Raw genomic sequence first — 27,605 nt, forward strand, 5'->3', positions numbered from 1 at the left:
TCACAATTAATTTGCTGAGAAGAATCGAATAAGTTTCCATGTACGATTTGGCAATATGGAAACTGGTTAGGAATAAATAAAAATTCAGTCGCCTGTCAGTATTGCAGAGCTTGAATATCACCACGGAAGAATTGCAACGCAAATTCATCTCAGTACTTTCGGGTTTCACGGAGTCGCCCTGAAATGTGAGGTTCGTCGTAGATATTTGAGTAGCCCTATCTTTGTCATCGCTTTGAATCATTTTGCTTTATCTGCAGTTTCTCAAAACAACCACCGCTAAAGCAACAGTTGGCTCTTCCTCTCACTCAACCACATTTTGCATAATATTAACCATATTAACTTGAAAGACGCGTGGGATTGTAGTTGAAATCAGTTTTATACCTCGTGGGGCTTTGTATGTACTTTTGTTTTATGTCAGTATCCAGGCTATGTTAATGGAGTCCTAATTTCTGCAATCGGTAACATGAATAATTATAGTCTTTAGTGTGCTTTTATTACTAAACATTAATGCAGCTTTTGGACTATTTGGTTTTACGCGAGGAGAAAACACTAGGGAAAGCGGCGCCGCGCGCTATGCACAGCATAGGTTGAGTCTACATGGTTCTCATGGCGAGTTTAAGAAGAACCCGCCGTGACGCACCAGTACGAACAGACCAGTGTTTGCTGACTGTGTGACACATCCGATAGGAAGATGGCAGAAGTCGCTCCAGCTCCCGCCGCCGCTCCGGCCAAAGCATCCAAGAAGAAAGCGGCACCTAAGCCGAAGAAATCGGGCCCCAGTGTCGGGGAGTTGATTGTGAAGGCTGTGTCCGCCTCCAAAGAAAGGAACGGCCTGTCTCTTGTCGCTCTGAAGAAGTCTCTGGCAGCCGGTGGCTACGACGTGGAGAAGAACAACTCCCGCGTAAAGCTAGCGATTAAGGCTCTGGTGACTAAAGGGACTCTGCTTCAGACCAAGGGAACCGGCGCCGCTGGCTCCTTCAAGCTGAACAAGAAGCAGAGCGAAACCGTCAAGAAGCCCGCGAAGAAAGCCGCTCCTAAAGTCAAGAAGCCAGCAGCAAAGAAACCCGCGGCGGCGAAGAAGCCTAAGAAGGCGGCGTCCTCAGCAGCCAAGAAGCCGGCAGCAGCTAAGAAGCCGACAGCCGCCAAAAAGTCTCCCAAGAAGGCAAAGAAGCCGGCGGTAGCCAAGAAAGCGACCAAGAGTCCCAAGAAGGCGAAAAAGCCGGCGGCAGCAAAGAAGGCCACCAAGAGCCCGAAGAAAGTAAAGGCAGCCAAGCCTAAAGTCGCTAAACCCAAGGCTACCAGAGCCAAAAAAGCCGCTCCCAAGAAGAAGTGAAGGGACAGCTGCTGATTTCCAAATCTTGGAGTACGAAAAGGCTCTTTTAAGAGCCACCCACTGATCTCAGAAATAGAGCTTTATCTTGACTTAATCCTATTTTACCTAAAAGAGATTTTTATTTGCATCGTGTGTAGTCTGACGAATATAAAGCGATGTACCACATGACATTGAAACGGCTAAGGAATTACCTTAAAGCGTTTACGAAGTTACTCAATGCAAGTTTCTGTATAGCAGAATTGCTACAGGGTAAGTTCTATACAAGGGCGGTAGAGTACATAATAGTTATGATTAAATTACATTTAAAAACACCCGAAAGCCAGACAAATAGTGAAATGAATAGCTACATCGTGGAGAGTGGACGACTGATTTTATTTATTGAAAATGTACAGCAAACAATGTTTTAGCCCTGATTTAATTAGCTAACCGTTCGAACAGGTCAAAAAAATCAATCATATACTGCACTTTCTTGTTAGTGAGGAATCTGGCGGCATTCCGGAGGAGCTGCGGCTGTCTGATTATTTTTTGCCGTGAATAAGTGCTATTCTAAAAACTATTATGTGTGTTGTTTAGGCAAAAAACCTTTAATTCTTGCTTTGTAAGGTGGTAGTGCGCTGATTTTGTAATTGACCTCATGCAGCTGTCGATATTAAAGGCCAAGTGTATGATTGCACCAAGATTTCTGCCTTGATTTGTAGGTCTGTGTCTTTCTTCTAACGACACCTTTAATATATTTAGTGAAAAATAATAATTATGAGTGCGTAATGTTTTTCATTATCGGACGCGAAATACTGCTTATAGAAAGTTCAACTGCACATTGAATTATTACTTTGAATTATGTTTTAACTTTTCGGCGCTAGCATTCAGCGACTGGGAGGTTCACTCCTTCAATTTCATTGGATAACTTCACAAGCACGGGTGCAGCCAATGAAATTGCTGTATGTCGTATAAGTGAAGAAGATGAGACGGGGAGTGACATTCTTGTGATATCTAAGTACAGCAATATAATGAGCGGAAGAGGTAAAACCGGTGGTAAAGCCCGGGCGAAGGCCAAGACCCGTTCCTCTAGGGCTGGCTTGCAGTTCCCTGTTGGCCGTGTCCACAGGCTGCTCCGTAAAGGTAACTATGCCGAGCGAGTTGGTGCTGGAGCTCCAGTCTATTTGGCTGCCGTGCTCGAGTATCTCACTGCTGAAATCCTGGAGTTGGCTGGTAACGCTGCCCGCGACAACAAGAAGACGCGCATCATTCCTCGCCACCTGCAGCTTGCCGTTCGTAACGACGAAGAGCTGAACAAACTGCTGGGCGGTGTGACTATCGCTCAGGGCGGCGTGCTGCCCAACATTCAGGCTGTGCTGCTGCCCAAGAAGACTGAGAAGCCGGCGAAGACCAAGTAAACTGGGCATCTTCGTCTTGCGTTAACCACAAACGGCTCTTTTAAGAGCCACCCATGTTTTCCGTAAAAGAGCCGAAATGTCAAAACTGCGAGAGTGCGGTGTTTTTTACATGTATTAAAACTTAATCGGCGGAGGTTTCTGTCTAGAAGGCTTAAATGGTCTAGATCTTTAATTGCTATTTACATACGTAATGTACAAAATGGGGGGAGGAGAGTGACACTCAAGCCGTCGTATAACGGGTCAGACATTAGATCATTATCGCACATGACACTGAATCATGACACTTGTGCATGACGGTCTGGCCATAATACTCACAATAGGTTATTTGTTGGCTTCATACATGTGAAATGTATGAATATACATGTGAAACATATTGCAATAACGAAGATGATCAGTCTCCAAGTTACAAAATGTGCTTTTGTTTCATGTGTGAATAAGTCATATCGTACAGCGAAGTCCTTTTACTGAATATCATTCTACTCTACAAGTCCAATTTCATCATGCCTATTGCTAAGAAAATTTAACTCCGAATGTATGTGTTTTCGTCAACTGTTTGTAAATATTTTATTAGATCACACGATTAAAATAGCTAAAGGGAGCGGTGTATTTGACTTTGGGCGCCAAAGCTCCTCATCCAATAGGAAGAGGAACGAAGACGTCACTGTACCAATGGAGACGTGGAATGAACCTCAACCAATCAAAGCAGGTTACTACTGCTTTATAAGCTTGTGTTACTGCGAAGAAAATTACTGTTTTGTTTAACAAGTGTGGAGAAGTTGAAAGCATGGCAAGAACCAAGCAGACTGCGCGTAAATCTACTGGCGGCAAAGCGCCCAGGAAGCAGTTGGCTACCAAAGCGGCACGTAAAAGTGCTCCGGCTACTGGTGGCGTCAAGAAGCCTCATAGATACCGGCCCGGAACCGTGGCTCTGCGAGAGATCCGGCGTTATCAGAAGTCCACCGAGCTGCTGATCCGCAAGCTGCCCTTCCAGCGTCTGGTGAGGGAAATCGCTCAGGATTTCAAGACCGACCTGCGCTTCCAGAGCTCGGCTGTTATGGCGCTGCAGGAGGCAAGCGAGGCGTATCTGGTCGGTCTGTTTGAGGACACCAACCTGTGCGCCATTCATGCCAAGCGAGTGACCATCATGCCTAAAGATATTCAGCTGGCTCGCCGTATCCGTGGGGAACGTGCATAAATTTCTGTGCTCGAAACTACCTTCAAACAAAGGCTCTTTTAAGAGCCGCCTCAAAATTCCCGAAAGAGCGCCCATTTCACTTTACCAGATGCTGATGTCTAGTATTACAAACTTTTTCTGCATTTCAAATGGGAGGCTATCTAGGTATTTGTACTGGATCACTGTCTGATATAGTATGTAATAGCCGGTTTCATTAGGACATACTCGGTACTATGGAATATTATTTAGCATTATATAACGTAGAATACATTTTAGTGTGCCAAATACTGATGATGTAAACAATGTAATCAATTGAGTGTGTATTTGCACCTTTTGGTAGTATGAGTTTCCGTTAGCTACTTTATGTTAGTCCTGAATCTATGAAGATTTGCGCCACCACGAAAATGAACTGGGTGGATGCACTGCCATTAGCCTTGATGGTGTATCGGATGGAAACGCACAGGGTGACGCATTTTGTCTCCGTATGAAATGCTGACAGGGAGACCAATGCCTGGATCGACTTGGAGGGGGCCATATAAGGGACCCAGCCTAGATCAGCTGGGGGATGATTTAAAGTTGTACATGAGGACGTTAACCAAAATACACAAAGCTATTTCCAAGCAGGAAAAGGAGAAAGCACAGAAAGAAGACACAGACCAGAAGGAGCCAGTCATCTTTCCAGGAGATAAAGTCTACCTGCGAGTGTTCCGGCGAAAGTGGCACGAGCCCCGACGAGAGGGACCCTTCAAGGTGACACGAGCCATAGCAACAGCAGTACAGGTAGAAGGGAGTAACACGTGGTATCATTTGAACTACTGCACTAGAGTACCACACGAAAGGCAGTCGCTGAAAACGACACAGAGGATGCAGCTGCCCTTGGCTCAGATGGCCCTGATGGAGCTCCCAGAGGAGCTCCACAACTTGGAGAGGAGCCGGTTTCAGGTTCAGAACAGACTGAGGGTCAAGAGGGAGCATCGCAAGCAGGTCAGCTACTCCAGACAGGACACGAAGCTGTGGGCTCTGGAAGTGCTGACAGCGATATTACTGATGTGAATGATATATCAGATATATCAGGTCAGGTGAGTTCAGGACAACTGTCTTCACTGACTCAGCCAGGTCCTTTGATGCTGAATAACCTCTCAGATAACAATGAGCGAAGGCGGAGAGGAATAGAGAGGAGATATGGGAGTGAGGAGAGTGAGCAAATTGTAGAATATGCCCAGGATGAAGTAGACCTGAATGGGTTAGCAAAACGTACGCTTGGAAATTGGTGGTATAAATGGGCTAAGTATACCGCCGCTTCATTAGGGCAGGAGGGTTGTGTGTTGTGTGCAGGTCCTGACCCTTCAGTGACGGTAGTCCCGTTCCCATACACTAATAAACGGTGTGAAGAATGGGAAATGGAGAGGATTATGAGAATCTGGAAGAGTCTGTGTCATGAGGGGCAGGCTCCTGAGAAAGACTGCAGACCCATATCTAACCAGTCAGAGCGCATACCATACTGCCCATATCAGTGTCTGATGTATCAGGGAAATTCTAAATATGCTTACAGGGTGGAAAAGCATTGTGGGCAGTTTAATCCCTGGGAAGGGGGGCAGCAAGATATTATGGTGAACAAATCGAGTTTTTTCAAGGGACTTCTTTATGAGTGTTTTACAAATGATGGGCCAGAGGAGGTAGGCGTCTTCTGGGGAACCTGTGGAACTGTTTGGGATGTGAAAGGTCCCCGATTACAGAATGGAGAACTATCACTTGTTCCACTGGATGTGCTAGAAGACCAGAGTGTGCCCCTTGGCAGATGTGTGGTGGCTGTGTGGTAAGGAGGGCGGATTGAGGCCTACTGTTCCCTTTACCCTGGCGCAGAGGCCTCCCCAATTAATGTTAGCCAACCTGGTGGATATATATTCTAGCAGACGACCGTCTAGGTCCCGCAGATTTGTTGCAAATTATGAGAAGGATCCCAATGTATATATAGATGCGATTGGCCAGCCGAGGGGCATTCCAGAGAAATATTAGGCGAGAAGTGAGATAGCTGCTGGTTTTGAATCAATAGTAATTTAGCCTACTCTTAACAAAAATGTGGAATGGATGAATTATTTCTACTATAATCAGCAGAGGTTTACCAACTATACTCAGGAGGCACTCGCATCTCTGGGGGAGCAGCTTCAGGCCACCAGTCTGATGACCTGGCAGAACAGGGTGGCCCTGGATTGGCTCCTGGTAGAAAAAGGGGGAGTGTGTGTGCTGTTTGGGGATCAGTGCTGTACGTTTATTCCTAATAATACAGCCCCGGATGGTTCCTTTACTGAGGCTATGAGAAAGTTGCAGGGGTTACAGGATGAGATGGCAAGAAATGCAGGACAACATGACGGGTTGTTTGACTGGTGGTATGATATGTGGGGAAATTGGCAGCAAGCCCTTATGAAAGCACTCTGTGTGGGTGCTGTGCTCATTTTTGCTCTGCTACTAATCTTTTGTTGTGTAGTTCCTCTTGTTCGCTCCCTAGTGGGGAGAGCACTGTCCCGACAGGCAACTATAGCTGCAATGTCTAGAGTGGTGGGAGGACCGTTTGGAGCGGCATCCTCCTGGACCAACACGGAAACGGATGGCGACATAGACACCTTGGATGCAGTCCTGCCTATAGCTGAAGTTCGGCCGTACCGTGTGTGAATACTCCGAGCAGGAGACCTGCAGCGTGCCTGCCTCCCACGACATCTGGGATTTTTTCTGATTAGGACAGACTGTCCGTTATAATAGTCTGCAATGTTATTAGTTAACCTTTTACTTATCTTTGTATTACATATATCTGTTTTTGTATTGGGTTTGTAATAGATTTTGTAGTCCTGCTGTATATGCAATATATCTAGGGGAGGTCATTGTATGGCGATCCTCCCCTCCCTTTCCTGATGTACCCCCTGTGCTGCTGTTGGTTGACTCTCGGTGTTAGTAGTTTGTGAGCCATGCCTGCCATGGACCCCAAAGGGGGCCCGCGCCTGTGGCGGGCTGGGAGTGGAATTTCCCTAGGACATATGATTTTTGCCCTCCTTCTTAGGCTGGATGGACAGGATTGTGTGTGGGACTCCTTGGAGACCCAAAGGGGGGAAATATATGGAATATTATTTAGCACTATATAACGTAGAATACGTATTAAAAAGTATGCCAGATATCCATGATGTTTACATTGTAATGATTGCATTATAATGTAATCAACACAATGTAATTAACTATGTATTTGCACCTTTTGTTAGTCTGAGTTTCTGTTAGCTACTTTGTTAGTCCTGAATCTATGAATATTCACTTTTATTAGCGTATATTTTATCACTATGTTAAAGGACAAATATATTATCGACCTTCTAGTTAGACAATGTGTAACAGGCTGAAACTGCCAAGGTTTACTACTGAAGGAAGGGATTCGCCTGAGTTCACCAGAAGTTCACGGCTGAGCATTTTTAAAAAACCAAGTGGAGCTGCTCGCGCCACCATTATGTTCAGCCGAGAGGCCAAACGGTAAAAGAAATGATGGACAAACTTATCACCTAGGGGTGTGGATTAAGGGAAAAAACAATTATTGTGAATGGCTGGAGTAATGATGATGCTTAAGTGACCAGATATTGTACAATGATAAGAACTTGTATAAAAATTGGTGTAAAACAATACTGGACACACTTTATGTGTCCAGCCTTGGTTGTAACTTTATTTTTGCAATAAAGACTGAATTCTGGATACTGCACAAGCGGCCCTCTGACTTCTGATTTGGCGGGGAAGGAGAAAAAACCACAACAGTGCATGTGTAAATCTTTCTAGAATGTATCCTTTAAACATTGATCTGTGCATTCTTAGTTCGTGGCGTTTGTATTTATTTAGCTCATTGTCTTTCCGAGGCTGGGGTACACCCTGGGTGGAATACCAGTCCATCACATTTGCTATAATGTTCCATAGTTCAGCTCTGGACATATGTGTATCTCAGGACGAATAAGTCTCAGCTGGTCACAACCAATTGTACCACAACTGGCCACAACTATACCGGCCACCGAACATCACAGAGCATCAGTCTGTCAATCTCCTGGGGGAGGGGAGAGGGGGTCATTGGTGGTGCAGTTTGTGGGCAGGCAATCTCTCCCAATTATATTTTCTAAATGTACAAATTCTAGATAATTAATCCCGGGGAAATGTTAGTATCCATAGAATTAACCACAAAATAATTTAAGAGCGCAACACTCTTCGTGAATTCACGCATAATTAGTAAACATTGTGGAGTCTAAATGAAACAGATTTATTGTGAGACAACCGTATGATGACGTTCTTACATTGTTAAATACGTGTGATAAAACACTACAATTCAGAAACGTGGCCTATTATACGAAACTGATATTTTACTGGACAGTAAGTATAAAATATTCTGGCTATTTATAATTTTGAATAGCAGCAATGCGCAACACAGTCACTGCACATAACCACCAACGCAGGTTAATCTATTTTTCAGAAATATCCGTTATTTACCGGAGCATACTGCCCACCACGATAATATTTCAAATATTATTATCTGTGTTATCTGGCTCCTACAGAGGGATCAATATGGATCTTTGGGACAAACTCGACAGACTTCTGTGCGCTTGTCTGCCCGCCGCGACAAGCGCACACATGCAGACCAGCAGCAAGGTTTCCCTTTGCATCCTGCCGACACACGCGGATGGAGTCTGATAAAAAGCTGTGCAGACGCTTAGATCGTGCAGGATACGACACTATGGAGGCCGGCAAAGTCGCGTACAGAAACGTGGAACGATATTTAATCTTCGCCATGGAAATAAAATTCCACTAAATCCACAAATCCTCCATGTCAGATGGCAGGGATTTTCGCTTCCAAAGATTTGTCCTCGCAGGTTAATAGGTGAGCTGTGGGTCATGACAGACGCAGCTTTTTTGTGTCTTATACTTTTCTTTTGTGCGGTTTTACCTTAATTACAGTGCGACGTTATTCATGCACATGTGCTTCACGTGTAGTAAAACAGTCTTACTCTTTAGAGGTGTCCATACACAAGTTAACACTTTAAGTACAGATTAAATACACGGTTGCTTTTGTTGCTGAACTACGATTCAGAACTGTTTTAATGAAGAGACCTAATTTTTGGTTCTTGGATCGCACGCAGAATGGTTAAAAAGGTGGAGTAATTGAAGTCTGTCCTAATTCAGTTGCAAAACTAATCTTATCATTGAATAACAACCCGATAACAGATTTTCGGCTTATGGCTAATAAATTTAATTTGGCTCAGTGTGTTGTGTTATTTTAATATCATAAATTAAAATTCAGGTTTACCAATGTAAACAATAAATCACAAAAGATTCGAATCGCACGGAATTTGGGAAACATGAGAATCAAAGATATCGTCCCTTTCAGTACTGCATTTTAATTAGCTTAGGTAAATGTAATTATGAACAGACAAACTGACATTTTATAACATTCTTGGAAGAAAATGTGAATGCTATAGATATTCATTACGAACTAATTCATTTCAATAAGACGAGATACGATTAGAACAAAATGTGTTTGTTTTTTATTGTCTGCTACTGCAGAATATTGTGATGTGTGGGAATAATTTGAGTGTACTATGTACACAGGATTAAAAAACATGTTAAATCGAAACTTTAAAACTGAAGGGGAATAAGAAAATGTTTATCAACTCTATAATATGAATATGAAACAGTAATATGCATTATAAAAGCTTTGCAAGTCTAATGATCATTTTAATGATCAGTTTCTAAAGTGAAATGCGTCGTTAAATTGACTTGTCTTGTACAGCGTGTAGTTCATCCACTGTTGGCATTATTTGCTTTGAATTTATTTTTTTGCTAAATCCTCAATTGATCTGCTCTGTTCCAGTTTTTCTTGTGGTTAAGTCAAAGAAAATAGTGTTATCAATGTACATAAATTCACTTCAGTTGAATTAGTTGTCTAGAATGCCGTAGTGTAAAAATCCAGTCGAAACCAATAAACAGCTTTTCTCAAGGCACCACGTATCGCCTCCTTAGATGATTTTAAGACTCACATATAGGCCTACATACACGACTCAAATACTCAGATCTTAGGAAACTCATTAGATAGGTAGATAATGCGTAAATTATATCACCAGGAGCTAAATAAACACAACTATTCATTTAATAACTGGGAATAACAGCGGCAGGGAATAATGTCACAGATTCACGTGAATGAACTGCCTCTTTATTATGGCGTACATCGTGTAGCGTCCTGGAATGTTTTTCAGTTTATCGCCTTTTTTTGCCGTATTGCAGAAACTCGAATAAATATGTCTTAAAGTCGTCAGTGAAAGAGATATATACTTTACAGATGTCAGAACACCCTTTGTATATCCACTTCCAATACCCCTTGTACATCCAAAAGTGTAGCAATAATAATTATTATTTTGAAGTTGAAACAAGGCAAAAACTACTAAGCATACAGAAATACGGAACCTTTTGCAGAAAAACGAGCGAACGGTCGCGACCAATCGGCCTGAAGTCGCTCCATGGTTTCAATCAGGTAGTGCTTACGTGTATAACAGAACATGGGCGCAGAACAAGTCATCTACTTTCATTTTGAACGCAGAAACAACAATGTCTGGTCGAGGAAAGGGAGGTAAAGGACTCGGAAAGGGTGGTGCTAAGCGCCATCGTAAAGTTCTTCGTGACAACATCCAGGGTATTACCAAGCCGGCCATTCGTCGTCTTGCCCGCCGAGGTGGTGTCAAGCGTATCTCCGGCCTCATCTATGAAGAAACTCGTGGTGTGCTGAAGGTGTTTCTGGAGAACGTTATTCGCGACGCTGTTACCTACACCGAACACGCCAAGAGGAAGACTGTCACCGCCATGGATGTCGTGTACGCTCTCAAGCGCCAGGGCCGCACTCTGTACGGTTTCGGCGGCTAAGCGTGAAAGCAACAGCGAGTGAACCTACAAACCCAAAGGCTCTTTTCAGAGCCACCCACTTCGTTCTAAAAAGGCAAATGGTCATGTGTGTGGTATAAATACGTTGTGCATGTATCCGACTGGTAATACATATTCTAGGTAGATGAGCCACCCAATCCCTCCTAAAGGAGGGAAGACTAATAATTTGGTGTATACAATGCGCGTTTCGTGATCCGAGTACAAATCGTTCTTTCTCGCTGTAGCTCTAACAAGTAGTTCAGCAACTCCTCTATCGTCATTCTCGAGTCCGCCAAGGTGTACTAGTGAAGAGGATTGTCACAAGTTTTAATGTAGTGGAAAAATTACAGCTGCTGCAGACTGCGCAGCAAAGGCTTGGATGAAGGATTAAGAAATGATCTCGTACAGAGAGAAGTTGGTTTTAACTATCCTAGTTGACTTTGGGGGGGGGTATGAGGTACTTGGCTTGAGAGGTGGAAATTCTCAACTGGACTGTGCTTTCCCGAGTCCAATTACTGGGATACTTTATGGCAAGTTGGCGTACTTTTAAAAAGTACAAGTAGGATCGTCTTAGCAGTCAACGACCGTTTCAGTTCCCGTGAATGTAAAATGCTTGTTTTTTCCCCCAACCGGCACAAACGACACAGGAAATCATCTCTCCTCCACATAAGCACAAGTATTACACTACACTACAAATACATACCTCAATTCAACCCCGTGTATAGTTAACTTTCTGTAATATTTTAGGATATTGTTTGTACATTGTGCGTATATAACATAGAATGGTAATATTGGCATTTAACTTCTTAATTATATTCTTATTATTCGGGAGCAACTGTAACCACATAATTTCCTCATGGATCAATAAAATATTCTGAATCTGTTTCTGAATTCATGCGTATGAAAGAGGTTTCGCGATAGTAGCTGATCTGAGCCAATAGCGTTTGAATGTTATCGGGCGGTCTTTCAGCGCCCAGTAGCGTTCTTCACCATCCCTGCCTAATTTGCATATGGCCTAAATATAAGGAGGGCGAGTAAGCGGTAAATCATTGTACTTGTGTTAGTCGATAGCAACAACATGCCTGAGCCAGCGAAGTCTGCGCCCAAGAAGGGCTCGAAGAAGGCAGTGACGAAGACTGCCGGAAAAGGGGGAAAGAAGCGCAAGAGGTCCAGGAAGGAGAGCTACGCCATTTACGTGTACAAGGTCCTGAAGCAGGTTCATCCGGACACGGGTATTTCTTCCAAGGCCATGGGTATCATGAATTCTTTCGTCAATGATATCTTCGAGCGTATTGCCGGTGAGGCGTCCCGTCTGGCTCACTACAACAAGCGCTCCACCATCACTTCCAGGGAGATCCAGACAGCCGTGCGCCTTCTGCTTCCTGGCGAGTTGGCCAAGCACGCCGTGTCTGAGGGAACCAAGGCTGTCACCAAGTACACCAGCTCCAAGTAAAGCCCCTGCCGCTTTGCAATAGAAACCAAAGGCTCTTTTAAGAGCCACCCACAACATAAAAAAGGAGCAAACGCCTTTGTGTAGCTTCTGCGTTTAAGCAGGTTGATATTGTGGCTGTATGTTGAAGTGGAATAGACAGAAAAGCACGTGTTGCGATTTAATCTGTGACAATTATAAATTTACTGAAAAGCATCGAATAAGGCTTCATTGTGCCATTATTTGGTACAATGGAAGCACGTTAGGAACGAGAAATTCAGTCGCCTGTCAGTATTGCAAAGCTTTGAACATCACGGCAGAACTGCAACGCAAATGCATCTGAGAACTTTCGGGTTTCACGGAGTCACTGTGAAATGCGGGGTTCGCTATAGACAGGTGAAATTTAGCTTCTCGGAGTAGGCTAACCTTTCATCACTTTGAATCATTTTGCTTGCTTTATTCTCTGCAGTCTCTCAAAATAACCACCGCTGAAGCAACAGCATTTTGTAATATCTTGCATAATATTAACCATATTAACTTCAAAGTACGACGCGTGTGATTGTATTTGAAATCAGTTTTATACCTCGTGTACGTCCTTTGTTTTATGCCAGTATCCAGGCTATGTTAATGGAGTCCTAATTTCTGCAATCGGTAACATGAATAATTATAGTCTTTAGTGTGCCTTTATTACTAAACATTAATGCAGCTTTTGGACTATTTGGCTTTACGCGAGGAGAAAACGCTAGAGAAAGCGGCGTCGCGCGCTAGCAAAGCGTAGGTTGAGTCTACATGGTTCTCATGGCGAGTTTAAGAAGAACCCGCCGTGACGCACCAGTACGAACAGACCAGTGTTTGCTGACTGTGTGACACATCCGAAAGTGAAGAGTTAATAGGAAGATGGCAGAAGTCGCTCCAGCTCCCGCCGCCGCTCCGGCCAAGGCAGCCAAGAAGAAAGCGGCACCTAAGCCGAAGAAATCGGGCCCCAGTGTCGGGGAGTTGATTGTGAAGGCTGTGTCCGCCTCCAAAGAAAGAAACGGCGTGTCTCTTGTCGCTCTGAAGAAGTCTCTGGCAGCCGGTGGCTACGACGTGGAGAAGAACAACTCCCGCGTAAAGCTAGCAATTAAGGCTCTGGTGACCAAAGGGACTCTGCTTCAGACCAAGGGAACTGGCGCCGCTGGCTCCTTCAAGCTGAACAAGAAGGAAAGCGAAACCGTCAAGAAGCCCGCGAAGAAAGCCGCTCCTAAAGTCAAGAAACCAGCAGCAAAGAAACCCGCGGCGGCGAAGAAGCCTAAGAAGGCGGCGTCCTCAGCACCCAAGAAGCCGGCAGCACCCAAGAAGCCGACAGCCGCCAAAAAGTCTCCCAAGAAGGCAAAGAAGCCGGCGGTAGCCAAGAAAGCGACCAAGAGTCCCAAGAAGGCGAAAAAGCCGGCGGCAGCAAAGAAGGCCACCAAGAGCCCGAAGAAAGTAAAGGCAGCCAAGCCTAAAGTCGCTAAACCCAAGGCTACCAAAGCCAAAAAAGCCGCTCCCAAGAAGAAGTGAAGGGACAGCTGCTGATTTCCAAACCTTGGAGAACAAAAAGGCTCTTTTAAGAGCCACCCACTGATCTCAGAAGTAGAGCTTTATCTGGATTTATTTATATTTTATCATTTTCAAATGTGTATCGTAGTCGGGTAAATATGACACAACAGTTATTTGTTCCCATTAAAGCTGCAGTGTGTTCACATTAGCATGCATACACGAAGTCATAATATGATGAGATGCGAGATACAATGATCCTGGTTTCCCATGTTTCCCCTCGTTTGGTCTCGATTCTCGTATCACTGAGTAAACCTTCGCCAGGTGACCTCAGGCGTGTGGGTGCCTCGTGCTGTTCAAGTAAATCCGAAATGTATTTACGTCCGAGGGAATCCCAAAGCAGTATTTCAAAATCAATCATATACTGCACTTTCTTGTTGTTAGTGAGGAATCTGGCGGCATTCCGGAGGAACTGCGGCTGTCTGATAATTTTTTGCCACGAATAAGTGTTATTCTAAAAGCTATTGTGTGTTGTTTAGGCAAAAAATCTTTAATTCTTGCTTTGTTTGTAAGGTGGTAGTGCGCTGATTTTGTAATTGACCTCATGCAGCTGTCGATATTAAAGGCCAAGTGTATGATTGCACCAAGATTTCTGCCTTGATTGGTAGGTTTTAGTGTCTTTCTTCTAACGACACCTTTAATATATTTTGTGAAAAATAATAATTATGAGTGTGTAGTGTTTTTCATTATCGGACGCGAAATACTGTTTATAGAAAGTTCAACTGCATATTGAATTATTACTTTCAGCGACTGGGCGGTTCGCTCCTTCAATTTCATTGGATAACTTCATAAGAACGGGTGCAGCCAATGAAATTGCTGTATGTCGTATAAGTGAAGAAGATGAGACTGGAAGCGACATTCTTGTGATATCTAAATACTGCAATATAATGAGCGGAAGAGGTAAAACCGGTGGCAAAGCCAGGGCAAAGGCCAAGACCCGTTCCTCCAGGGCTGGTTTGCAGTTCCCTGTCGGCCGTGTCCACAGGCTGCTCCGTAAAGGTAACTATGCCGAGCGAGTTGGTGCTGGAGCTCCAGTCTATTTGGCTGCTGTGCTCGAGTATCTCACTGCTGAAATCCTGGAGTTGGCTGGTAACGCTGCACGCGACAACAAGAAGACGCGCATCATTCCTCGTCACCTGCAGCTTGCCGTTCGTAACGACGAAGAGCTGAACAAACTGCTGGGCGGTGTGACTATCGCTCAGGGTGGCGTGTTGCCCAACATTCAGGCTGTGCTGCTGCCCAAGAAGACCGAGAAGCCGGCGAAGACCAAGTAAACTGGGCATCTTGGACTTGCGTTAACAACAAACGGCTCTTTTAAGAGCCACCCATGTTTTCCGTAAAAGAGCCGAAATGTCAAAACTGCGAGAGTGCGGTGTTTTTTACATGTATTAAAACTTAATCGGCGGAGGTTTCTGTCTAGAAGGCTTAAAATGGTCTAGATCTTTAATTGCTATTTACATACGCAATGTACAAAATGGGGGGCGGAGAGTGACACTCAAACTATCGTATAACTGGTCAGACTTTTAGGTCATTATCGCACATGACACTTGTGCATGACGGTCTGGCCATAATACTCACAATAGGTTATTTGTTGGCTTCATACATGTGAAATGTATGAATATACGTGTGAAACATATTGCAATAACGAAGATGATGATCAGTCTCCAAGTTACAAAATGTGCTTTCGTTTCATGTGTGAATACGACATATCATACAGCAAAGTCCTTTTACTGAATGTCATTCTACTCTACAAGTCCAATTTCAACATGCCTATTGCTTAGGAATTTAACTCCGAATGTATGTGTTTTCGTCAACTGTTTGTAAATATTTTATTAGATCACTCGCGATTAAAATAGCTAAAGGGAGCGGTGTATTTGACTTTGGGCGCCAAAGCTCCTCATCCAATAGGAAGAGGAACGAAGACACCGCTGTACCAATGGAGACGTGGAATGAACCTCAACCAATCAAAGCAGGTTACTACTGCTTTATAAGCTTGTGTTACTGTGAAGAAAATTACTGTTTTGTTTAACAAGTGTGGAGAAGTTGTAAGCATGGCAAGAACCAAGCAGACCGCGCGTAAATCTACTGGTGGCAAAGCGCCCAGGAAGCAGTTGGCTACCAAAGCGGCACGTAAAAGTGCTCCGGCTACTGGTGGCGTCAAGAAGCCTCATAGATACCGGCCCGGAACCGTGGCTCTGCGAGAGATCCGGCGTTATCAGAAGTCCACCGAGCTGCTGATCCGCAAGCTGCCCTTCCAGCGTCTGGTGAGGGAAATCGCTCAGGATTTCAAGACCGACCTGCGCTTCCAGAGCTCGGCTGTTATGGCGCTGCAGGAGGCAAGCGAGGCGTATCTGGTCGGTCTGTTTGAGGACACCAACCTGTGCGCCATTCATGCCAAGCGAGTGACCATCATGCCTAAAGATATTCAGCTGGCTCGCCGTATCCGTGGGGAACGTGCATAAATTTTTGTGCTCGAAACTACCTTCAAACAAAGGCTCTTTTAAGAGCCGCCTCAAAATTCCCGAAAGAGCGCCCATTTCTCTTTACCAAATGCTGATGTCTAGTATTACAACCTTTTTCTGCATTTCAAATGGGAGGCTATCTAGGTATTTGTACTGGAGCACTGTCTGATATAGTATGTAATAGACGGTTTCATTAGAACATCCTCGATACTATGGAACATTATTTCGTGTAATGTAACGTAGAATACATATTAGTGTGCCAAATTTACATGATGTAAACATTATAATGTAATCATATTAATTAATGTAACTAATTATAATGTATAAATTATAATGAGATGGTCATTGACTTTAGGAGGAAGGCACCCCCTCCAACACCGGTGAGCATCCAGGAAAAAGTCATTGAGACTCTTACAAGTACCTGGGTGTTCGCCTCAACAATAAACTGGACTGGACTACAAATACGGACGTCCTGTATAAGAAGGTACAGAGTCGATTCTACCTGTTGTGGAGACTGAGGTCCGTCGGAATATGCAGGACCCTGTTAAGGACATTCTACAATTCTGTGGTGGCATCCGCCCTTTTCTATGCAGTGGCCTGCTGGGGGAGCGGATGCATGGAAAGGGACAGAAGCAAAATTGACAAACTGGTACGGAGGTCAAGCTCTGTGCTGGGATGCCCTCTGGAGACTGTGGAGGTGGTGGGTGAGAGGAGGATGTTAGCGAAGCTGACATCCATCATGAACAACCCTCATCACCCCCTGTATGAGACTGTGAGTGCGCTGAGCAGCTCCTTCAGTCAGAGACTGATACACCCTCGCTGCAGGAAGGAGCGCTTTCGCAGATCATTCATCCCGACAGCAGTTAGACTCTATAACACAATGATGTCATGAGTCACCAGAGACTACCTCTAAGGTCACCATTACCTACCACTTCGCACATAACGCACCTTGTAGAGGTATGGGCATGTGCATGTATATGTTTATGGTTATGCATCTACAGTTTACGTATATGTAGAGGCATATCTGTATATAATGTATGGATGTAGGTGCATAGAACGGGTGTATATATGTACATGCCAATACCCAGCACTACCTCAGTAGTAAATTGTAGATATAGTAGTTAAATAGTTGATATTTATTACTACTTACACTTTCCACAACCCACTACCCATATTTCATACTGTGTATGGGTGCACATAGGCATTATTACTACTCTTGTATTAGTGGTCTTTTTATATTTTTATTTTATATTCTTATTCTTGTATTTTTTTATATTCTTTACTCTTGTAAACTCTTGCTATCTGGCTGGAGCTGCGTTAACACGCAAATTTCCCCACTGTGGGATCAATAAAGTCCTATCTTATCTTATCTTAATCAATTGAGTGTGTATTTGCACCTTTTGTTAGCTACTTTATGTTAGTCCTGAATCTATGAAGATTTGCGCCACCACGAAAATGAACTGGGTGGATGCACTACCATTAGCCATGATGGCGTATCGGATGGAAACGCACAGGGTGACGCATTTGTCTCCGCATGAAATGCTGACAGGGAGACCAATGCCTGGATCGACTTGGAGGGGGCCATATAAGGGACCCAGCCTAGATCAGCTGGGGGATGAATTAAAGTTGTACATGAGGACGTTAACCAAAATACACAATGCTATTTCCAAACAGGAAAAGGAGAAAGCACAGAAAGAAGACACAGACCAGGAGGAGCCAGTCATCTTTCCAGGAGATAAAGTCTACCTGCGAATGTTCCGGCGAAAGTGGCACGAGCCCCAGCAACAGCGGTACAGGTAGAAGGGAGTAACACATGGTATCATTTGAACCACTGCACTAGAGTACCACACGAAAGGCAGTCACTGAAAACGACACAGAGGATGCAGCTGCCCTTGGCTCAGATGGCCCTGATGGAGCTCCCAGAGGAGCTCCACAGCTTGGGGTGGAGCCAGTTTCAGGTTCAGAATGGACTGAGGGTCAAGAGGGAGCATCGCAAGCAGGTCAGCTACTCCAGACAGGACACGAAGCTGTGGGCTGACAGCGATATTACTGATGTGAATGATATATCAGATATATCAGGTCAGGTCAGTTCAGGACAACTGTCTTCACTGACTCAGCCAGGTCCTTTGATGCTGAATAACCTCTCAGATAACAATGAGCGAAGGCGGAGAGAAATAGGGAGGAGATATGGGAGTGAGGAGAGTGAGCAAATTGTAGAATATGCCCAGGATGAAGTAGACCTGAATGGGTTAGCAAAACATACACTTGGAAATTGGTGGTATAAATGGGCTAAGTATACCGCCGCTTCATTAGGGCAGGAGGGTTGTGTGTTGTGTGCAGGTTCTCACCCTTCAGTGATGGTAGTCCCGTTCCCATACACTAATAAACGGTGTGAAGAATGGGAAATGGAGAGGATTATGAGATTCTGGAAGAGTCTGTGTCATGAGTGGCAGGCTCCTGAGAAAGACTGCAGACCCATATCTAACCAGTCAGAGCGCATACCATACTGCCCATATCAGTGTCTGATATATCAGGGAAATTCTAAATATGCTTACAGGGTGGAAAAGCATTGTGGGCAGTTTAATCCCTGGGAAGGGGGGCAGCAAGATATTATGGTGAACAAATCGAGTTTTTTCAAGGGACTTCTTTATGAGTGTTTTACAAATGAAGGGCCAGAGGAGGTAGGTATCTTCTGGGGAATCTGTGGAACTGTTTGGGATGTGAAAGGTCCCCGATTACAGAATGGAGAACTATCACGTGTTCCACTGGATGTGCTAGAAGACCAGAGTGTGCCCCTTGGCAGATGTGTGGTGGCTGTGTGGTAAGGAGGGTGGATTGAGGCCTACTCTTCCCTATAATAGGGGAGGCCTCTGCGCCAGGGTAATGTTAGCCAGCCAGGTGGATATATATTCTAGAAGACGACCGTCTAGGTCCCGCAGATTTGTTGCAAATCATGAGAAGGATCCCAATGTATATATAGATGCGATTGGCCAGCTGAGGGGCATTCCAGAGAAATATTAGGCGAGAAGTGAGATAGCTGCTGGTTTTGAATCAATAGTAATTTAGCCTACTCTTAACAAAAATGTGGAATAGATGAATTATTTCTAATATAATCAGCAGAGGAGCCGATAGGATAAGCGGTTTGGAAAATGGATGGATGGATGGATAATCAGCAGAGGTTTACCAACTATACTCTCTGGGGGAGCAGCTTCAGGCCACCAGTCTGATGACCTGGCAGAACAGGATGGCCCTGGATTGGCTCCTGGTAGAAAAAGGGGGAGTGTGTGTGCTGTTTAGGGATCAGTGCTGTACGTTTATTCCTAATAATACAGCCCCAGATGGTTCCTTTACTGAGGCTATGAGAAAGTTGCAGGGGTTACAGGGTGAGATGGCAAGAAATGCAGGACAACATGACGGGTTGTTTGACTGGTGGTATGATATGTGGGGAAATTGGCAGCAAGCCCTTATGAAAGCACTCTGTGTGGGTGCTGTGCTCATTTTTGCTCTGCTACTAATCTTTTGTTGTGTAGTTCCTCTTGTTCGCTCCCTAGTGGGGAGAGCACTGGCCTGGCAGGCGACTATAGCTGCAATGTCTAGAGTGGTGGGAGGACCGTTTGGAGCGGCATCCTCCTGGACCAACACGGAAACGGATGGCGACATAGACACCTTGGATGCAGTCCTGTCCATAGCTGAAGTTCGGCCGTTCCGTGTGTGAATACTCCGAGCAGGAGACCTGCAGCATGCCTGCCTCCCACGACATCTGGGATTTTTTCTGATTAGGACAGACTGTCTGTTATAATAGTCTGCAATGTTATTAGTTAACCTTTTACTTATCTTTGTATTACATATATCTGTTTTTGTATTGGGTTTGTAATAGCTTTTGTAGTCCTGCTGTATATGCAATATATCTAGGGGAGGTCATTGTATGGCGATCCTCCCCTCCCTTTCCTGATGTACCCCCTGTGCTGCTGTTGGTTGACTCTCAGTGTTAGTAGTTTGTGAGCCATGCCTGCCATGGACCCCAAAGGGGGCCCGCGCCTGTGGCGGGCTGGGAGTGGAATTTCCCTAGGACATATGATTTTTGCCCTCCTTCTTAGGCTGGATGGACAGGATTGTGTGTGGGACTCCTTGGAGACCCAAAGGGGGAAATATATGAAATATTATTTAGCACTATATAACGTAGAATACGTATTAAAAAGTATGCCAGATATCCATGATGCAATCATTACAATGTAAACATTATAATGTAATCAACACAACGTAATCAACTATGTATTTGCACCTTTTGTTAGTCTGAGTTTCTGTTAGCTACCTTATGTTAGTCCTGAATCTATGAATATTCTAAATAAACACAACTATTCATTTAATAACTGGGAATAACAGCGGCAGGGAATAATGTCACAGATTCACGTGAATGAACTGCCTCTTTATTATGGCGTACATCGTGTAGCGTCCTTGAATGTTTTTCAGTTTATCGCCTGATTTTGCCGTATTGCAGAAACTCGAACAAATATGTCTTAAAGTCGTCAGTGAAAGAGATATATACTTTACAGATGTCAGAACACCCTTTGTATATCCACTTCCAATACCCCTTGTACATCCAAAAGTGTAGCAATAATAATTATTATTTTGAAGTTGAAACAAGGCAAAAACTACTAAGCATACAGAAATACGGAACCTTTTGCAGAAAAACGAGCGAACGGTCGCGACCAATCGGCCTGAAGTCGCTCCATGGTTTCAATCAGGTAGTGCTTACGTGTATAACAGAACATGGGCGCAGAACAAGTCATCTACTTTCATTTTGAACGCAGAAACAACAATGTCTGGTCGAGGAAAGGGAGGTAAAGGACTCGGAAAGGGTGGTGCTAAGCGCCATCGTAAAGTTCTTCGTGACAACATCCAGGGTATTACCAAGCCGGCCATTCGTCGTCTTGCCCGCCGAGGTGGTGTCAAGCGTATCTCCGGCCTCATCTATGAAGAAACTCGTGGTGTGCTGAAGGTGTTTCTGGAGAACGTTATTCGCGACGCTGTTACCTACACCGAACACGCCAAGAGAAAGACCGTCACCGCCATGGATGTCGTGTACGCTCTCAAGCGCCAGGGCCGCACTCTGTACGGTTTCGGCGGCTAAGCGTGAAAGCAACAGCGAGTGAACCTACAAACCCAAAGGCTCTTTTCAGAGCCACCCACTTCATTCTAAAAAGGCAAATGGTCATGTGTGTGGTATAAATACGTTGTGCATGTATCCGACTGGTAATACATATTCTAGGTAGATGAGCCACCCAATCCCTCCTAAAGGAGGGAAGACTAATAATTTGGTGTATACAATGCGCGTTTCGTGATCCGAGTACAAATCGTTCTTTCTCGCTGTAGCTCTAACAAGTAGTTCAGCAACTCCTCTATCGTCATTCTCGAGTCCGCCAAGGTGTACTAGTGAAGAGGATTGTCACAAGTTTTAATGTAGTGGAAAAATTACAGCTGCTGCAGACTGCGCAGCAAAGGCTTGGATGAAGGATTAAGAAATGATCTCGTACAGAGAGAAGATGGTTTTAACTATCCTAGTTGACTTTGGGGGGGGTATGAGGTACTTGGCTTGAGAGGTGGAAATTCTCAACTGGACTGTGCTTTCCCGAGTCCAATTACTGGGATACTTTATGGCAAGTTGGCGTACTTTTAAAAAGTACAAGTAGGATCGTCTTAGCAGTCAACGACCGTTTCAGTTCCCGTGAATGTAAAATGCTTGTTTTTTCCCCCAACCGGCACAAACGACACAGGAAATCATCTCTCCTCCACATAAGCACAAGTATTACACTACACTACAAATACATACCTCAATTCAACCCCGTGTATAGTTAACTTTCTGTAATATTTTAGGATATTGTTTGTACATTGTGCGTATATAACATAGAATGGTAATATTGGCATTTAACTTCTTAATTATATTCTTATTATTCGGGAGCAACTGTAACCACATAATTTCCTCATGGATCAATAAAATATTCTGAATCTGTTTCTGAATTCATGCGTATGAAAGAGGTTTCGCGATAGTAGCTGATCTGAGCCAATAGCGTTTGAATGTTATCGGGCGGTCTTTCAGCGCCCAGTAGCGTTCTTCACCATCCCTGCCTAATTTGCATATGGCCTAAATATAAGGAGGGCGAGTAAGCGGTAAATCATTGTACTTGTGTTAGTCGATAGCAACAACATGCCTGAGCCAGCGAAGTCTGCGCCCAAGAAGGGCTCGAAGAAGGCAGTGACGAAGACTGCCGGAAAAGGGGGAAAGAAGCGCAAGAGGTCCAGGAAGGAGAGCTACGCCATTTACGTGTACAAGGTCCTGAAGCAGGTTCATCCGGACACGGGTATTTCTTCCAAGGCCATGGGTATCATGAATTCTTTCGTCAATGATATCTTCGAGCGTATTGCCGGTGAGGCGTCCCGTCTGGCTCACTACAACAAGCGCTCCACCATCACTTCCAGGGAGATCCAGACAGCCGTGCGCCTTCTGCTTCCTGGCGAGTTGGCCAAGCACGCCGTGTCTGAGGGAACCAAGGCTGTCACCAAGTACACCAGCTCCAAGTAAAGCCCCTGCCGCTTTGCAATAGAAACCAAAGGCTCTTTTAAGAGCCACCCACAACATAAAAAAGGAGCAAACGCCTTTGTGTAGCTTCTGCGTTTAAGCAGGTTGATATTGTGGCTGTATGTTGAAGTGGAATAGACAGAAAAGCACGTGTTGCGATTTAATCTGTGACAATTATAAATTTACTGAAAAGCATCGAATAAGGCTTCATTGTGCCATTATTTGGTACAATGGAAGCACGTTAGGAACGAGAAATTCAGTCGCCTGTCAGTATTGCAAAGCTTTGAACATCACGGCAGAACTGCAACGCAAATGCATCTGAGAACTTTCGGGTTTCACGGAGTCACTGTGAAATGCGGGGTTCGCTATAGACAGGTGAAATTTAGCTTCTCGGAGTAGGCTAACCTTTCATCACTTTGAATCATTTTGCTTGCTTTATTCTCTGCAGTCTCTCAAAATAACCACCGCTGAAGCAACAGCATTTTGTAATATCTTGCATAATATTAACCATATTAACTTCAAAGTACGACGCGTGTGATTGTATTTGAAATCAGTTTTATACCTCGTGTACGTCCTTTGTTTTATGCCAGTATCCAGGCTATGTTAATGGAGTCCTAATTTCTGCAATCGGTAACATGAATAATTATAGTCTTTAGTGTGCCTTTCTTACTAAACATTAATGCAGCTTTTGGACTATTTGGCTTCACGCGAGGAGAAAACACTAGGGAAAGCGGCGTCGCGCGCTATGCACAGCTTAGGTTGAGTCTACATGGTTCTCATGGCGAGTTTAAGAAGAACCCGCCGTGACGCACCAGTACGAACAGACCAGTGTTTGCTGACTGTGTGACACATCCGAAAGTGAAGAGTTAATAGGAAGATGGCAGAAGTCGCTCCAGCTCCCGCCGCCGCTCCGGCCAAGGCAGCCAAGAAGAAAGCGGCACCTAAGCCGAAGAAATCGGGCCCCAGTGTCGGGGAGTTGATTGTGAAGGCTGTGTCCGCCTCCAAAGAAAGGAACGGCCTGTCTCTTGCCGCTTTGAAGAAGTCTCTGGCAGCCGGCGGCTACGACGTGGAGAAGAACAACTCCCGCGTAAAGCTAGCAATTAAGGCTCTGGTGACCAAAGGGACTCTGCTTCAGACCAAGGGAACCGGCGCCTCTGGCTCCTTCAAGCTGAACAAGAAGCAGAGCGAAACCGTCAAGAAGCCCGCGAAGAAAGCCGCTCCTAAAGTCAAGAAACCAGCAGCAAAGAAACCCGCGGCGGCGAAGAAGCCTAAGAAGGCGGCGTCCTCAGCAGCCAAGAAGCCGGCAGCAGCTAAGAAGCCGACAGCCGCCAAAAAGTCTCCCAAGAAGGTAAAGAAGCCGGCGGTAGCCAAGAAAGCGACCAAGAGTCCCAAGAAGGCGAAAAAGCCGGCGGCAGCAAAGAAGGCCACCAAGAGCCCGAAGAAAGTAAAGGCAGCCAAGCCTAAAGTCGCTAAACCCAAGGCTACCAGAGCCAAAAAAGCCGCTCCCAAGAAGAAGTGAAGGGACAGCTGCTGATTTCCAAACCTTGGAGAACAAAAAGGCTCTTTTAAGAGCCACCCACTGATCTCAGAAGTAGAGCTTTATCTGGATTTATTTCTATTTTATCATTTTCAAATGTGTATCGTAGTCGGGTAAATATGACACAACAGTTATTTGTTCCCATTAAAGCTGCAGTGTGTTCACATTAGCATGCATATGCGAAGTCATAATATGATGAGATGCGAGATACAATGATCCTGGAATCCCATGTTTCCCCCAGCAACTTTACAGTACCATAAATTTTGCATATAAACGTAAAATTCTGCTTAGGTAGTTGACTGAATAGAAGTTACATCGTAGCGAGTGGGCGACTAATTTTATTTATTGAAAATGTGCAGCAAACAATATCTTAGTCCTGATTTAATAAGCTAACGGTTCGAGCAGGTCTCAGGTTTTGAGGAAGCTTGTTCCACGTACGGGGGGGATAGAAACTGACCGCTGCTTCGCCTCGTTTGGTCTCGATTCTCGTATCACTGAGTAAACCTTCGCCAGGTGACCTCAGGCGTGTGGGTGCCTCGTGCTGTTCAAGTAAATCCGAAATGTATTTACGTCCGAGGGAATCCCAAATCAGTATTTCAAAATCAATCATATACTGCACTTTCTTGTTGTTAGTGAGGAATCTGGCGGCATTCCGGAGGAACTGCGGCTGTCTGATAATTTTTTGCCACGAATAAGTGTTATTCTAAAAGCTATTATGTGTGTTGTTTAGGCAAAAAATCTTTAATTCTTGCTTTGTTTGTAAGGTGGTAGTGCGCTGATTTTGTAATTGACCTCATGCAGCTGTCGATATTAAAGGCCAAGTGTATGATTACACCAAGATTTCTGCCTTGATTGGTAGGTCTTAGTGTATTTCTTCTAACGACACCTTTAATATATTTTGTGAAAAATAATAATTATGAGTGTGTAGTGTTTTTCATTATCGGACGCGAAATACTGTTTATAGAAAGTTCAACTGCACATTGAATTATTACTTTAAGCGACTGGGCGGTTCACTCCTTCAATTTCATTGGATAACTTCATAAGAACGGGTGCAGCCAATGAAATTGCTGTATGTCGTATAAGTGAAGAAGATGAGACGGGAAAAGACATTCTTGTGATATCTAAGTACAGCAATATAATGAGCGGAAGAGGTAAAACCGGTGGCAAAGCCAGAGCAAAGGCCAAGACCCGTTCTTCCAGGGCTGGTTTGCAGTTCCCTGTCGGCCGTGTCCACAGGCTGCTCCGTAAAGGTAACTATGCCGAGCGAGTTGGTGCTGGAGCTCCAGTCTATTTGGCTGCTGTGCTCGAGTATCTCACTGCTGAAATCCTGGAGTTGGCTGGTAACGCTGCCCGCGACAACAAGAAGACGCGCATCATTCCTCGTCACCTGCAGCTTGCCGTTCGTAACGACGAAGAGCTGAACAAACTACTGGGCGGTGTGACTATCGCTCAGGGTGGCGTGTTGCCCAACATTCAGGCTGTGCTGCTGCCCAAGAAGACTGAGAAGCCGGCGAAGACCAAGTAAACTGGGCATCTTGGACTTGCGTTAACCACAAACGGCTCTTTTAAGAGCCACCCATGTTTTCCGTAAAAGAGCCGGAATGTCAAAACTGCCAGAGTGCTGAGTTTTTTACATGTATTAAAACTTAATCGGCGGAGGTTTCTGTCTAGAAGGCTTAAATGGTCTAGATCTTTAATTGCTATTTACATACGTAATGTACAAAATGGGGGGAGGAGAGTGACACTCAAGCCGTCGTATAACGGGTCAGACATTAGATCATTATCGCACATGACACTGAATCATGACACTTGTGCACGATGGTCTGGCCATAATACTCACAATAGGTTATTTGGTTTCAACAGCAATAACGAAGATGATGATCAGTCTCCAAGTTACAAAATGTGCTTTTGTTTCATGTGTGAATACGACATATCGTACAGCAAAGTCCTTTTACTGAATATCATTCTACTCTACAAGTCCAATTTCAACATGCCTATTGCTTAGGAATTTAACTCCGAATGTATGTGTTTTCGATAACTGTTTGTAAATATTTTCTCATGATTTTATTAGATCACTCGCGATTAAAATAGCTAAAGGGAGCGGTGTATTTGACTTTGGGCGCCAAAGCTCCTCATCCAATAGGAAGAGGAACGAAGACGTCGCTGTACCAATGGAGACGTGGAATGAACCTCAACCAATCAAAGCAGGTTACTACTGCTTTATAAGCTTGTGTTACTGCGAAGAAAATTACTGTTTTGTTTAACAAGTGTGGAGAAGTTGTAAGCATGGCAAGAACCAAGCAGACTGCGCGTAAATCTACTGGCGGCAAAGCGCCCAGGAAGCAGTTGGCTACCAAAGCGGCACGTAAAAGTGCTCCGGCTACTGGTGGCGTCAAGAAGCCTCATAGATACCGGCCCGGAACCGTGGCTCTGCGAGAGATCCGGCGTTATCAGAAGTCCACCGAGCTGCTGATCCGCAAGCTGCCCTTCCAGCGTCTGGTGAGGGAAATCGCTCAGGATTTCAAGACCGACCTGCGCTTCCAGAGCTCGGCTGTTATGGCGCTGCAGGAGGCAAGCGAGGCGTATCTGGTCGGTCTGTTTGAGGACACCAACCTGTGCGCCATTCATGCCAAGCGAGTGACCATCATGCCTAAAGATATTCAGCTGGCTCGCCGTATCCGTGGGGAACGTGCATAAATTTCTGTGCTCGAAACTACCTTCAAACAAAGGCTCTTTTAAGAGCCGCCTCAAAATTCCCGAAAGAGCACCAGTTTCTCAACGTGATGCTGTTACCGTGTAGTATTAAGAGCGTATCCATTTTCTGGATTTTAAAAGGGATGGTGTTTAGATGTTTACGTTGGAGCGCCGTCCGGTGTAGTACCTTGTAGTGTGTGTCTCTATGTCCTTTAAATACTGATATGTGCAAACTTATCTGGTGACGTTTCTATTTAGCTCAGGGTCATTCTCAGTTATTCATACATTAATTACACGAGTCGGTATACTGATTGAAAAGTTCATTTACTGCCAATCACGAGAAATATATTCCAGCGATGTCTTCGTCATTACATTTGCACTGAAAGCTGCATCAAGCGCGTTTAAGTGTCGTCTGTTTATGTCCTGATCTATTGAATTAAGTTTACTACAGGCATTTGAATATTATCTGTACAGTAAGTAGGCGCGAACTGACACAAAGTTGCTTCTTTAAT

General features: G+C 44.6%; 9 protein-coding genes across 9 annotated transcripts; all 9 read left to right on the forward strand.

Moving 5' to 3' along the window:
• Window positions 1-582: 582 nt before the first annotated feature.
• On the forward strand, window positions 583-1,961 carry LOC125714807 (histone H1-like). The gene has a single exon (XM_048985798.1). The coding sequence runs from the start codon at window positions 692-694 to the stop codon at window positions 1,331-1,333; it is 642 nt and encodes a 213-aa protein (XP_048841755.1). The 5' UTR covers window positions 583-691; the 3' UTR covers window positions 1,334-1,961.
• A 344-nt stretch (window positions 1,962-2,305) lies between these two features.
• On the forward strand, window positions 2,306-2,791 carry LOC125714812 (histone H2A-like). The gene has a single exon (XM_048985804.1). It carries the CDS (start codon window positions 2,341-2,343, stop codon window positions 2,725-2,727), a length of 387 nt encoding a protein of 128 aa, XP_048841761.1. The 5' UTR covers window positions 2,306-2,340; the 3' UTR covers window positions 2,728-2,791.
• A 9,082-nt stretch (window positions 2,792-11,873) lies between these two features.
• On the forward strand, window positions 11,874-13,180 carry LOC125714814 (histone H2B). The gene has a single exon (XM_048985806.1). The coding sequence runs from the start codon at window positions 11,898-11,900 to the stop codon at window positions 12,270-12,272; it is 375 nt and encodes a 124-aa protein (XP_048841763.1). The 5' UTR covers window positions 11,874-11,897; the 3' UTR covers window positions 12,273-13,180.
• Window positions 13,128-14,378, forward strand: LOC125714809 (histone H1-like). Its single transcript, XM_048985800.1, has one exon. It carries the CDS (start codon window positions 13,146-13,148, stop codon window positions 13,785-13,787), a length of 642 nt encoding a protein of 213 aa, XP_048841757.1. The 5' UTR covers window positions 13,128-13,145; the 3' UTR covers window positions 13,788-14,378.
• A 318-nt stretch (window positions 14,379-14,696) lies between these two features.
• Window positions 14,697-15,156, forward strand: LOC125714811 (histone H2A-like). The gene has a single exon (XM_048985802.1). The coding sequence runs from the start codon at window positions 14,711-14,713 to the stop codon at window positions 15,095-15,097; it is 387 nt and encodes a 128-aa protein (XP_048841759.1). The 5' UTR covers window positions 14,697-14,710; the 3' UTR covers window positions 15,098-15,156.
• Window positions 15,157-21,065: 5,909 nt separating this feature from the next.
• On the forward strand, window positions 21,066-21,475 carry LOC125714816 (histone H4). The gene has a single exon (XM_048985808.1). It carries the CDS (start codon window positions 21,105-21,107, stop codon window positions 21,414-21,416), a length of 312 nt encoding a protein of 103 aa, XP_048841765.1. The 5' UTR covers window positions 21,066-21,104; the 3' UTR covers window positions 21,417-21,475.
• Window positions 21,476-22,461: 986 nt separating this feature from the next.
• Window positions 22,462-23,774, forward strand: LOC125714815 (histone H2B). The gene has a single exon (XM_048985807.1). The coding sequence runs from the start codon at window positions 22,491-22,493 to the stop codon at window positions 22,863-22,865; it is 375 nt and encodes a 124-aa protein (XP_048841764.1). The 5' UTR covers window positions 22,462-22,490; the 3' UTR covers window positions 22,866-23,774.
• LOC125714808 (histone H1-like) lies at window positions 23,721-25,215 on the forward strand. The gene has a single exon (XM_048985799.1). The coding sequence runs from the start codon at window positions 23,740-23,742 to the stop codon at window positions 24,379-24,381; it is 642 nt and encodes a 213-aa protein (XP_048841756.1). The 5' UTR covers window positions 23,721-23,739; the 3' UTR covers window positions 24,382-25,215.
• Window positions 25,216-25,502: 287 nt separating this feature from the next.
• Window positions 25,503-25,982, forward strand: LOC125714810 (histone H2A-like). Its single transcript, XM_048985801.1, has one exon. It carries the CDS (start codon window positions 25,538-25,540, stop codon window positions 25,922-25,924), a length of 387 nt encoding a protein of 128 aa, XP_048841758.1. The 5' UTR covers window positions 25,503-25,537; the 3' UTR covers window positions 25,925-25,982.
• Window positions 25,983-27,605: the final 1,623 nt, after the last annotated feature.

The sequence above is a fragment of the Brienomyrus brachyistius genome, chromosome 19, assembly GCF_023856365.1.
Source record: "Brienomyrus brachyistius isolate T26 chromosome 19, BBRACH_0.4, whole genome shotgun sequence".
Classification (NCBI taxonomy): Eukaryota; Metazoa; Chordata; class Actinopteri; order Osteoglossiformes; family Mormyridae; genus Brienomyrus; species Brienomyrus brachyistius.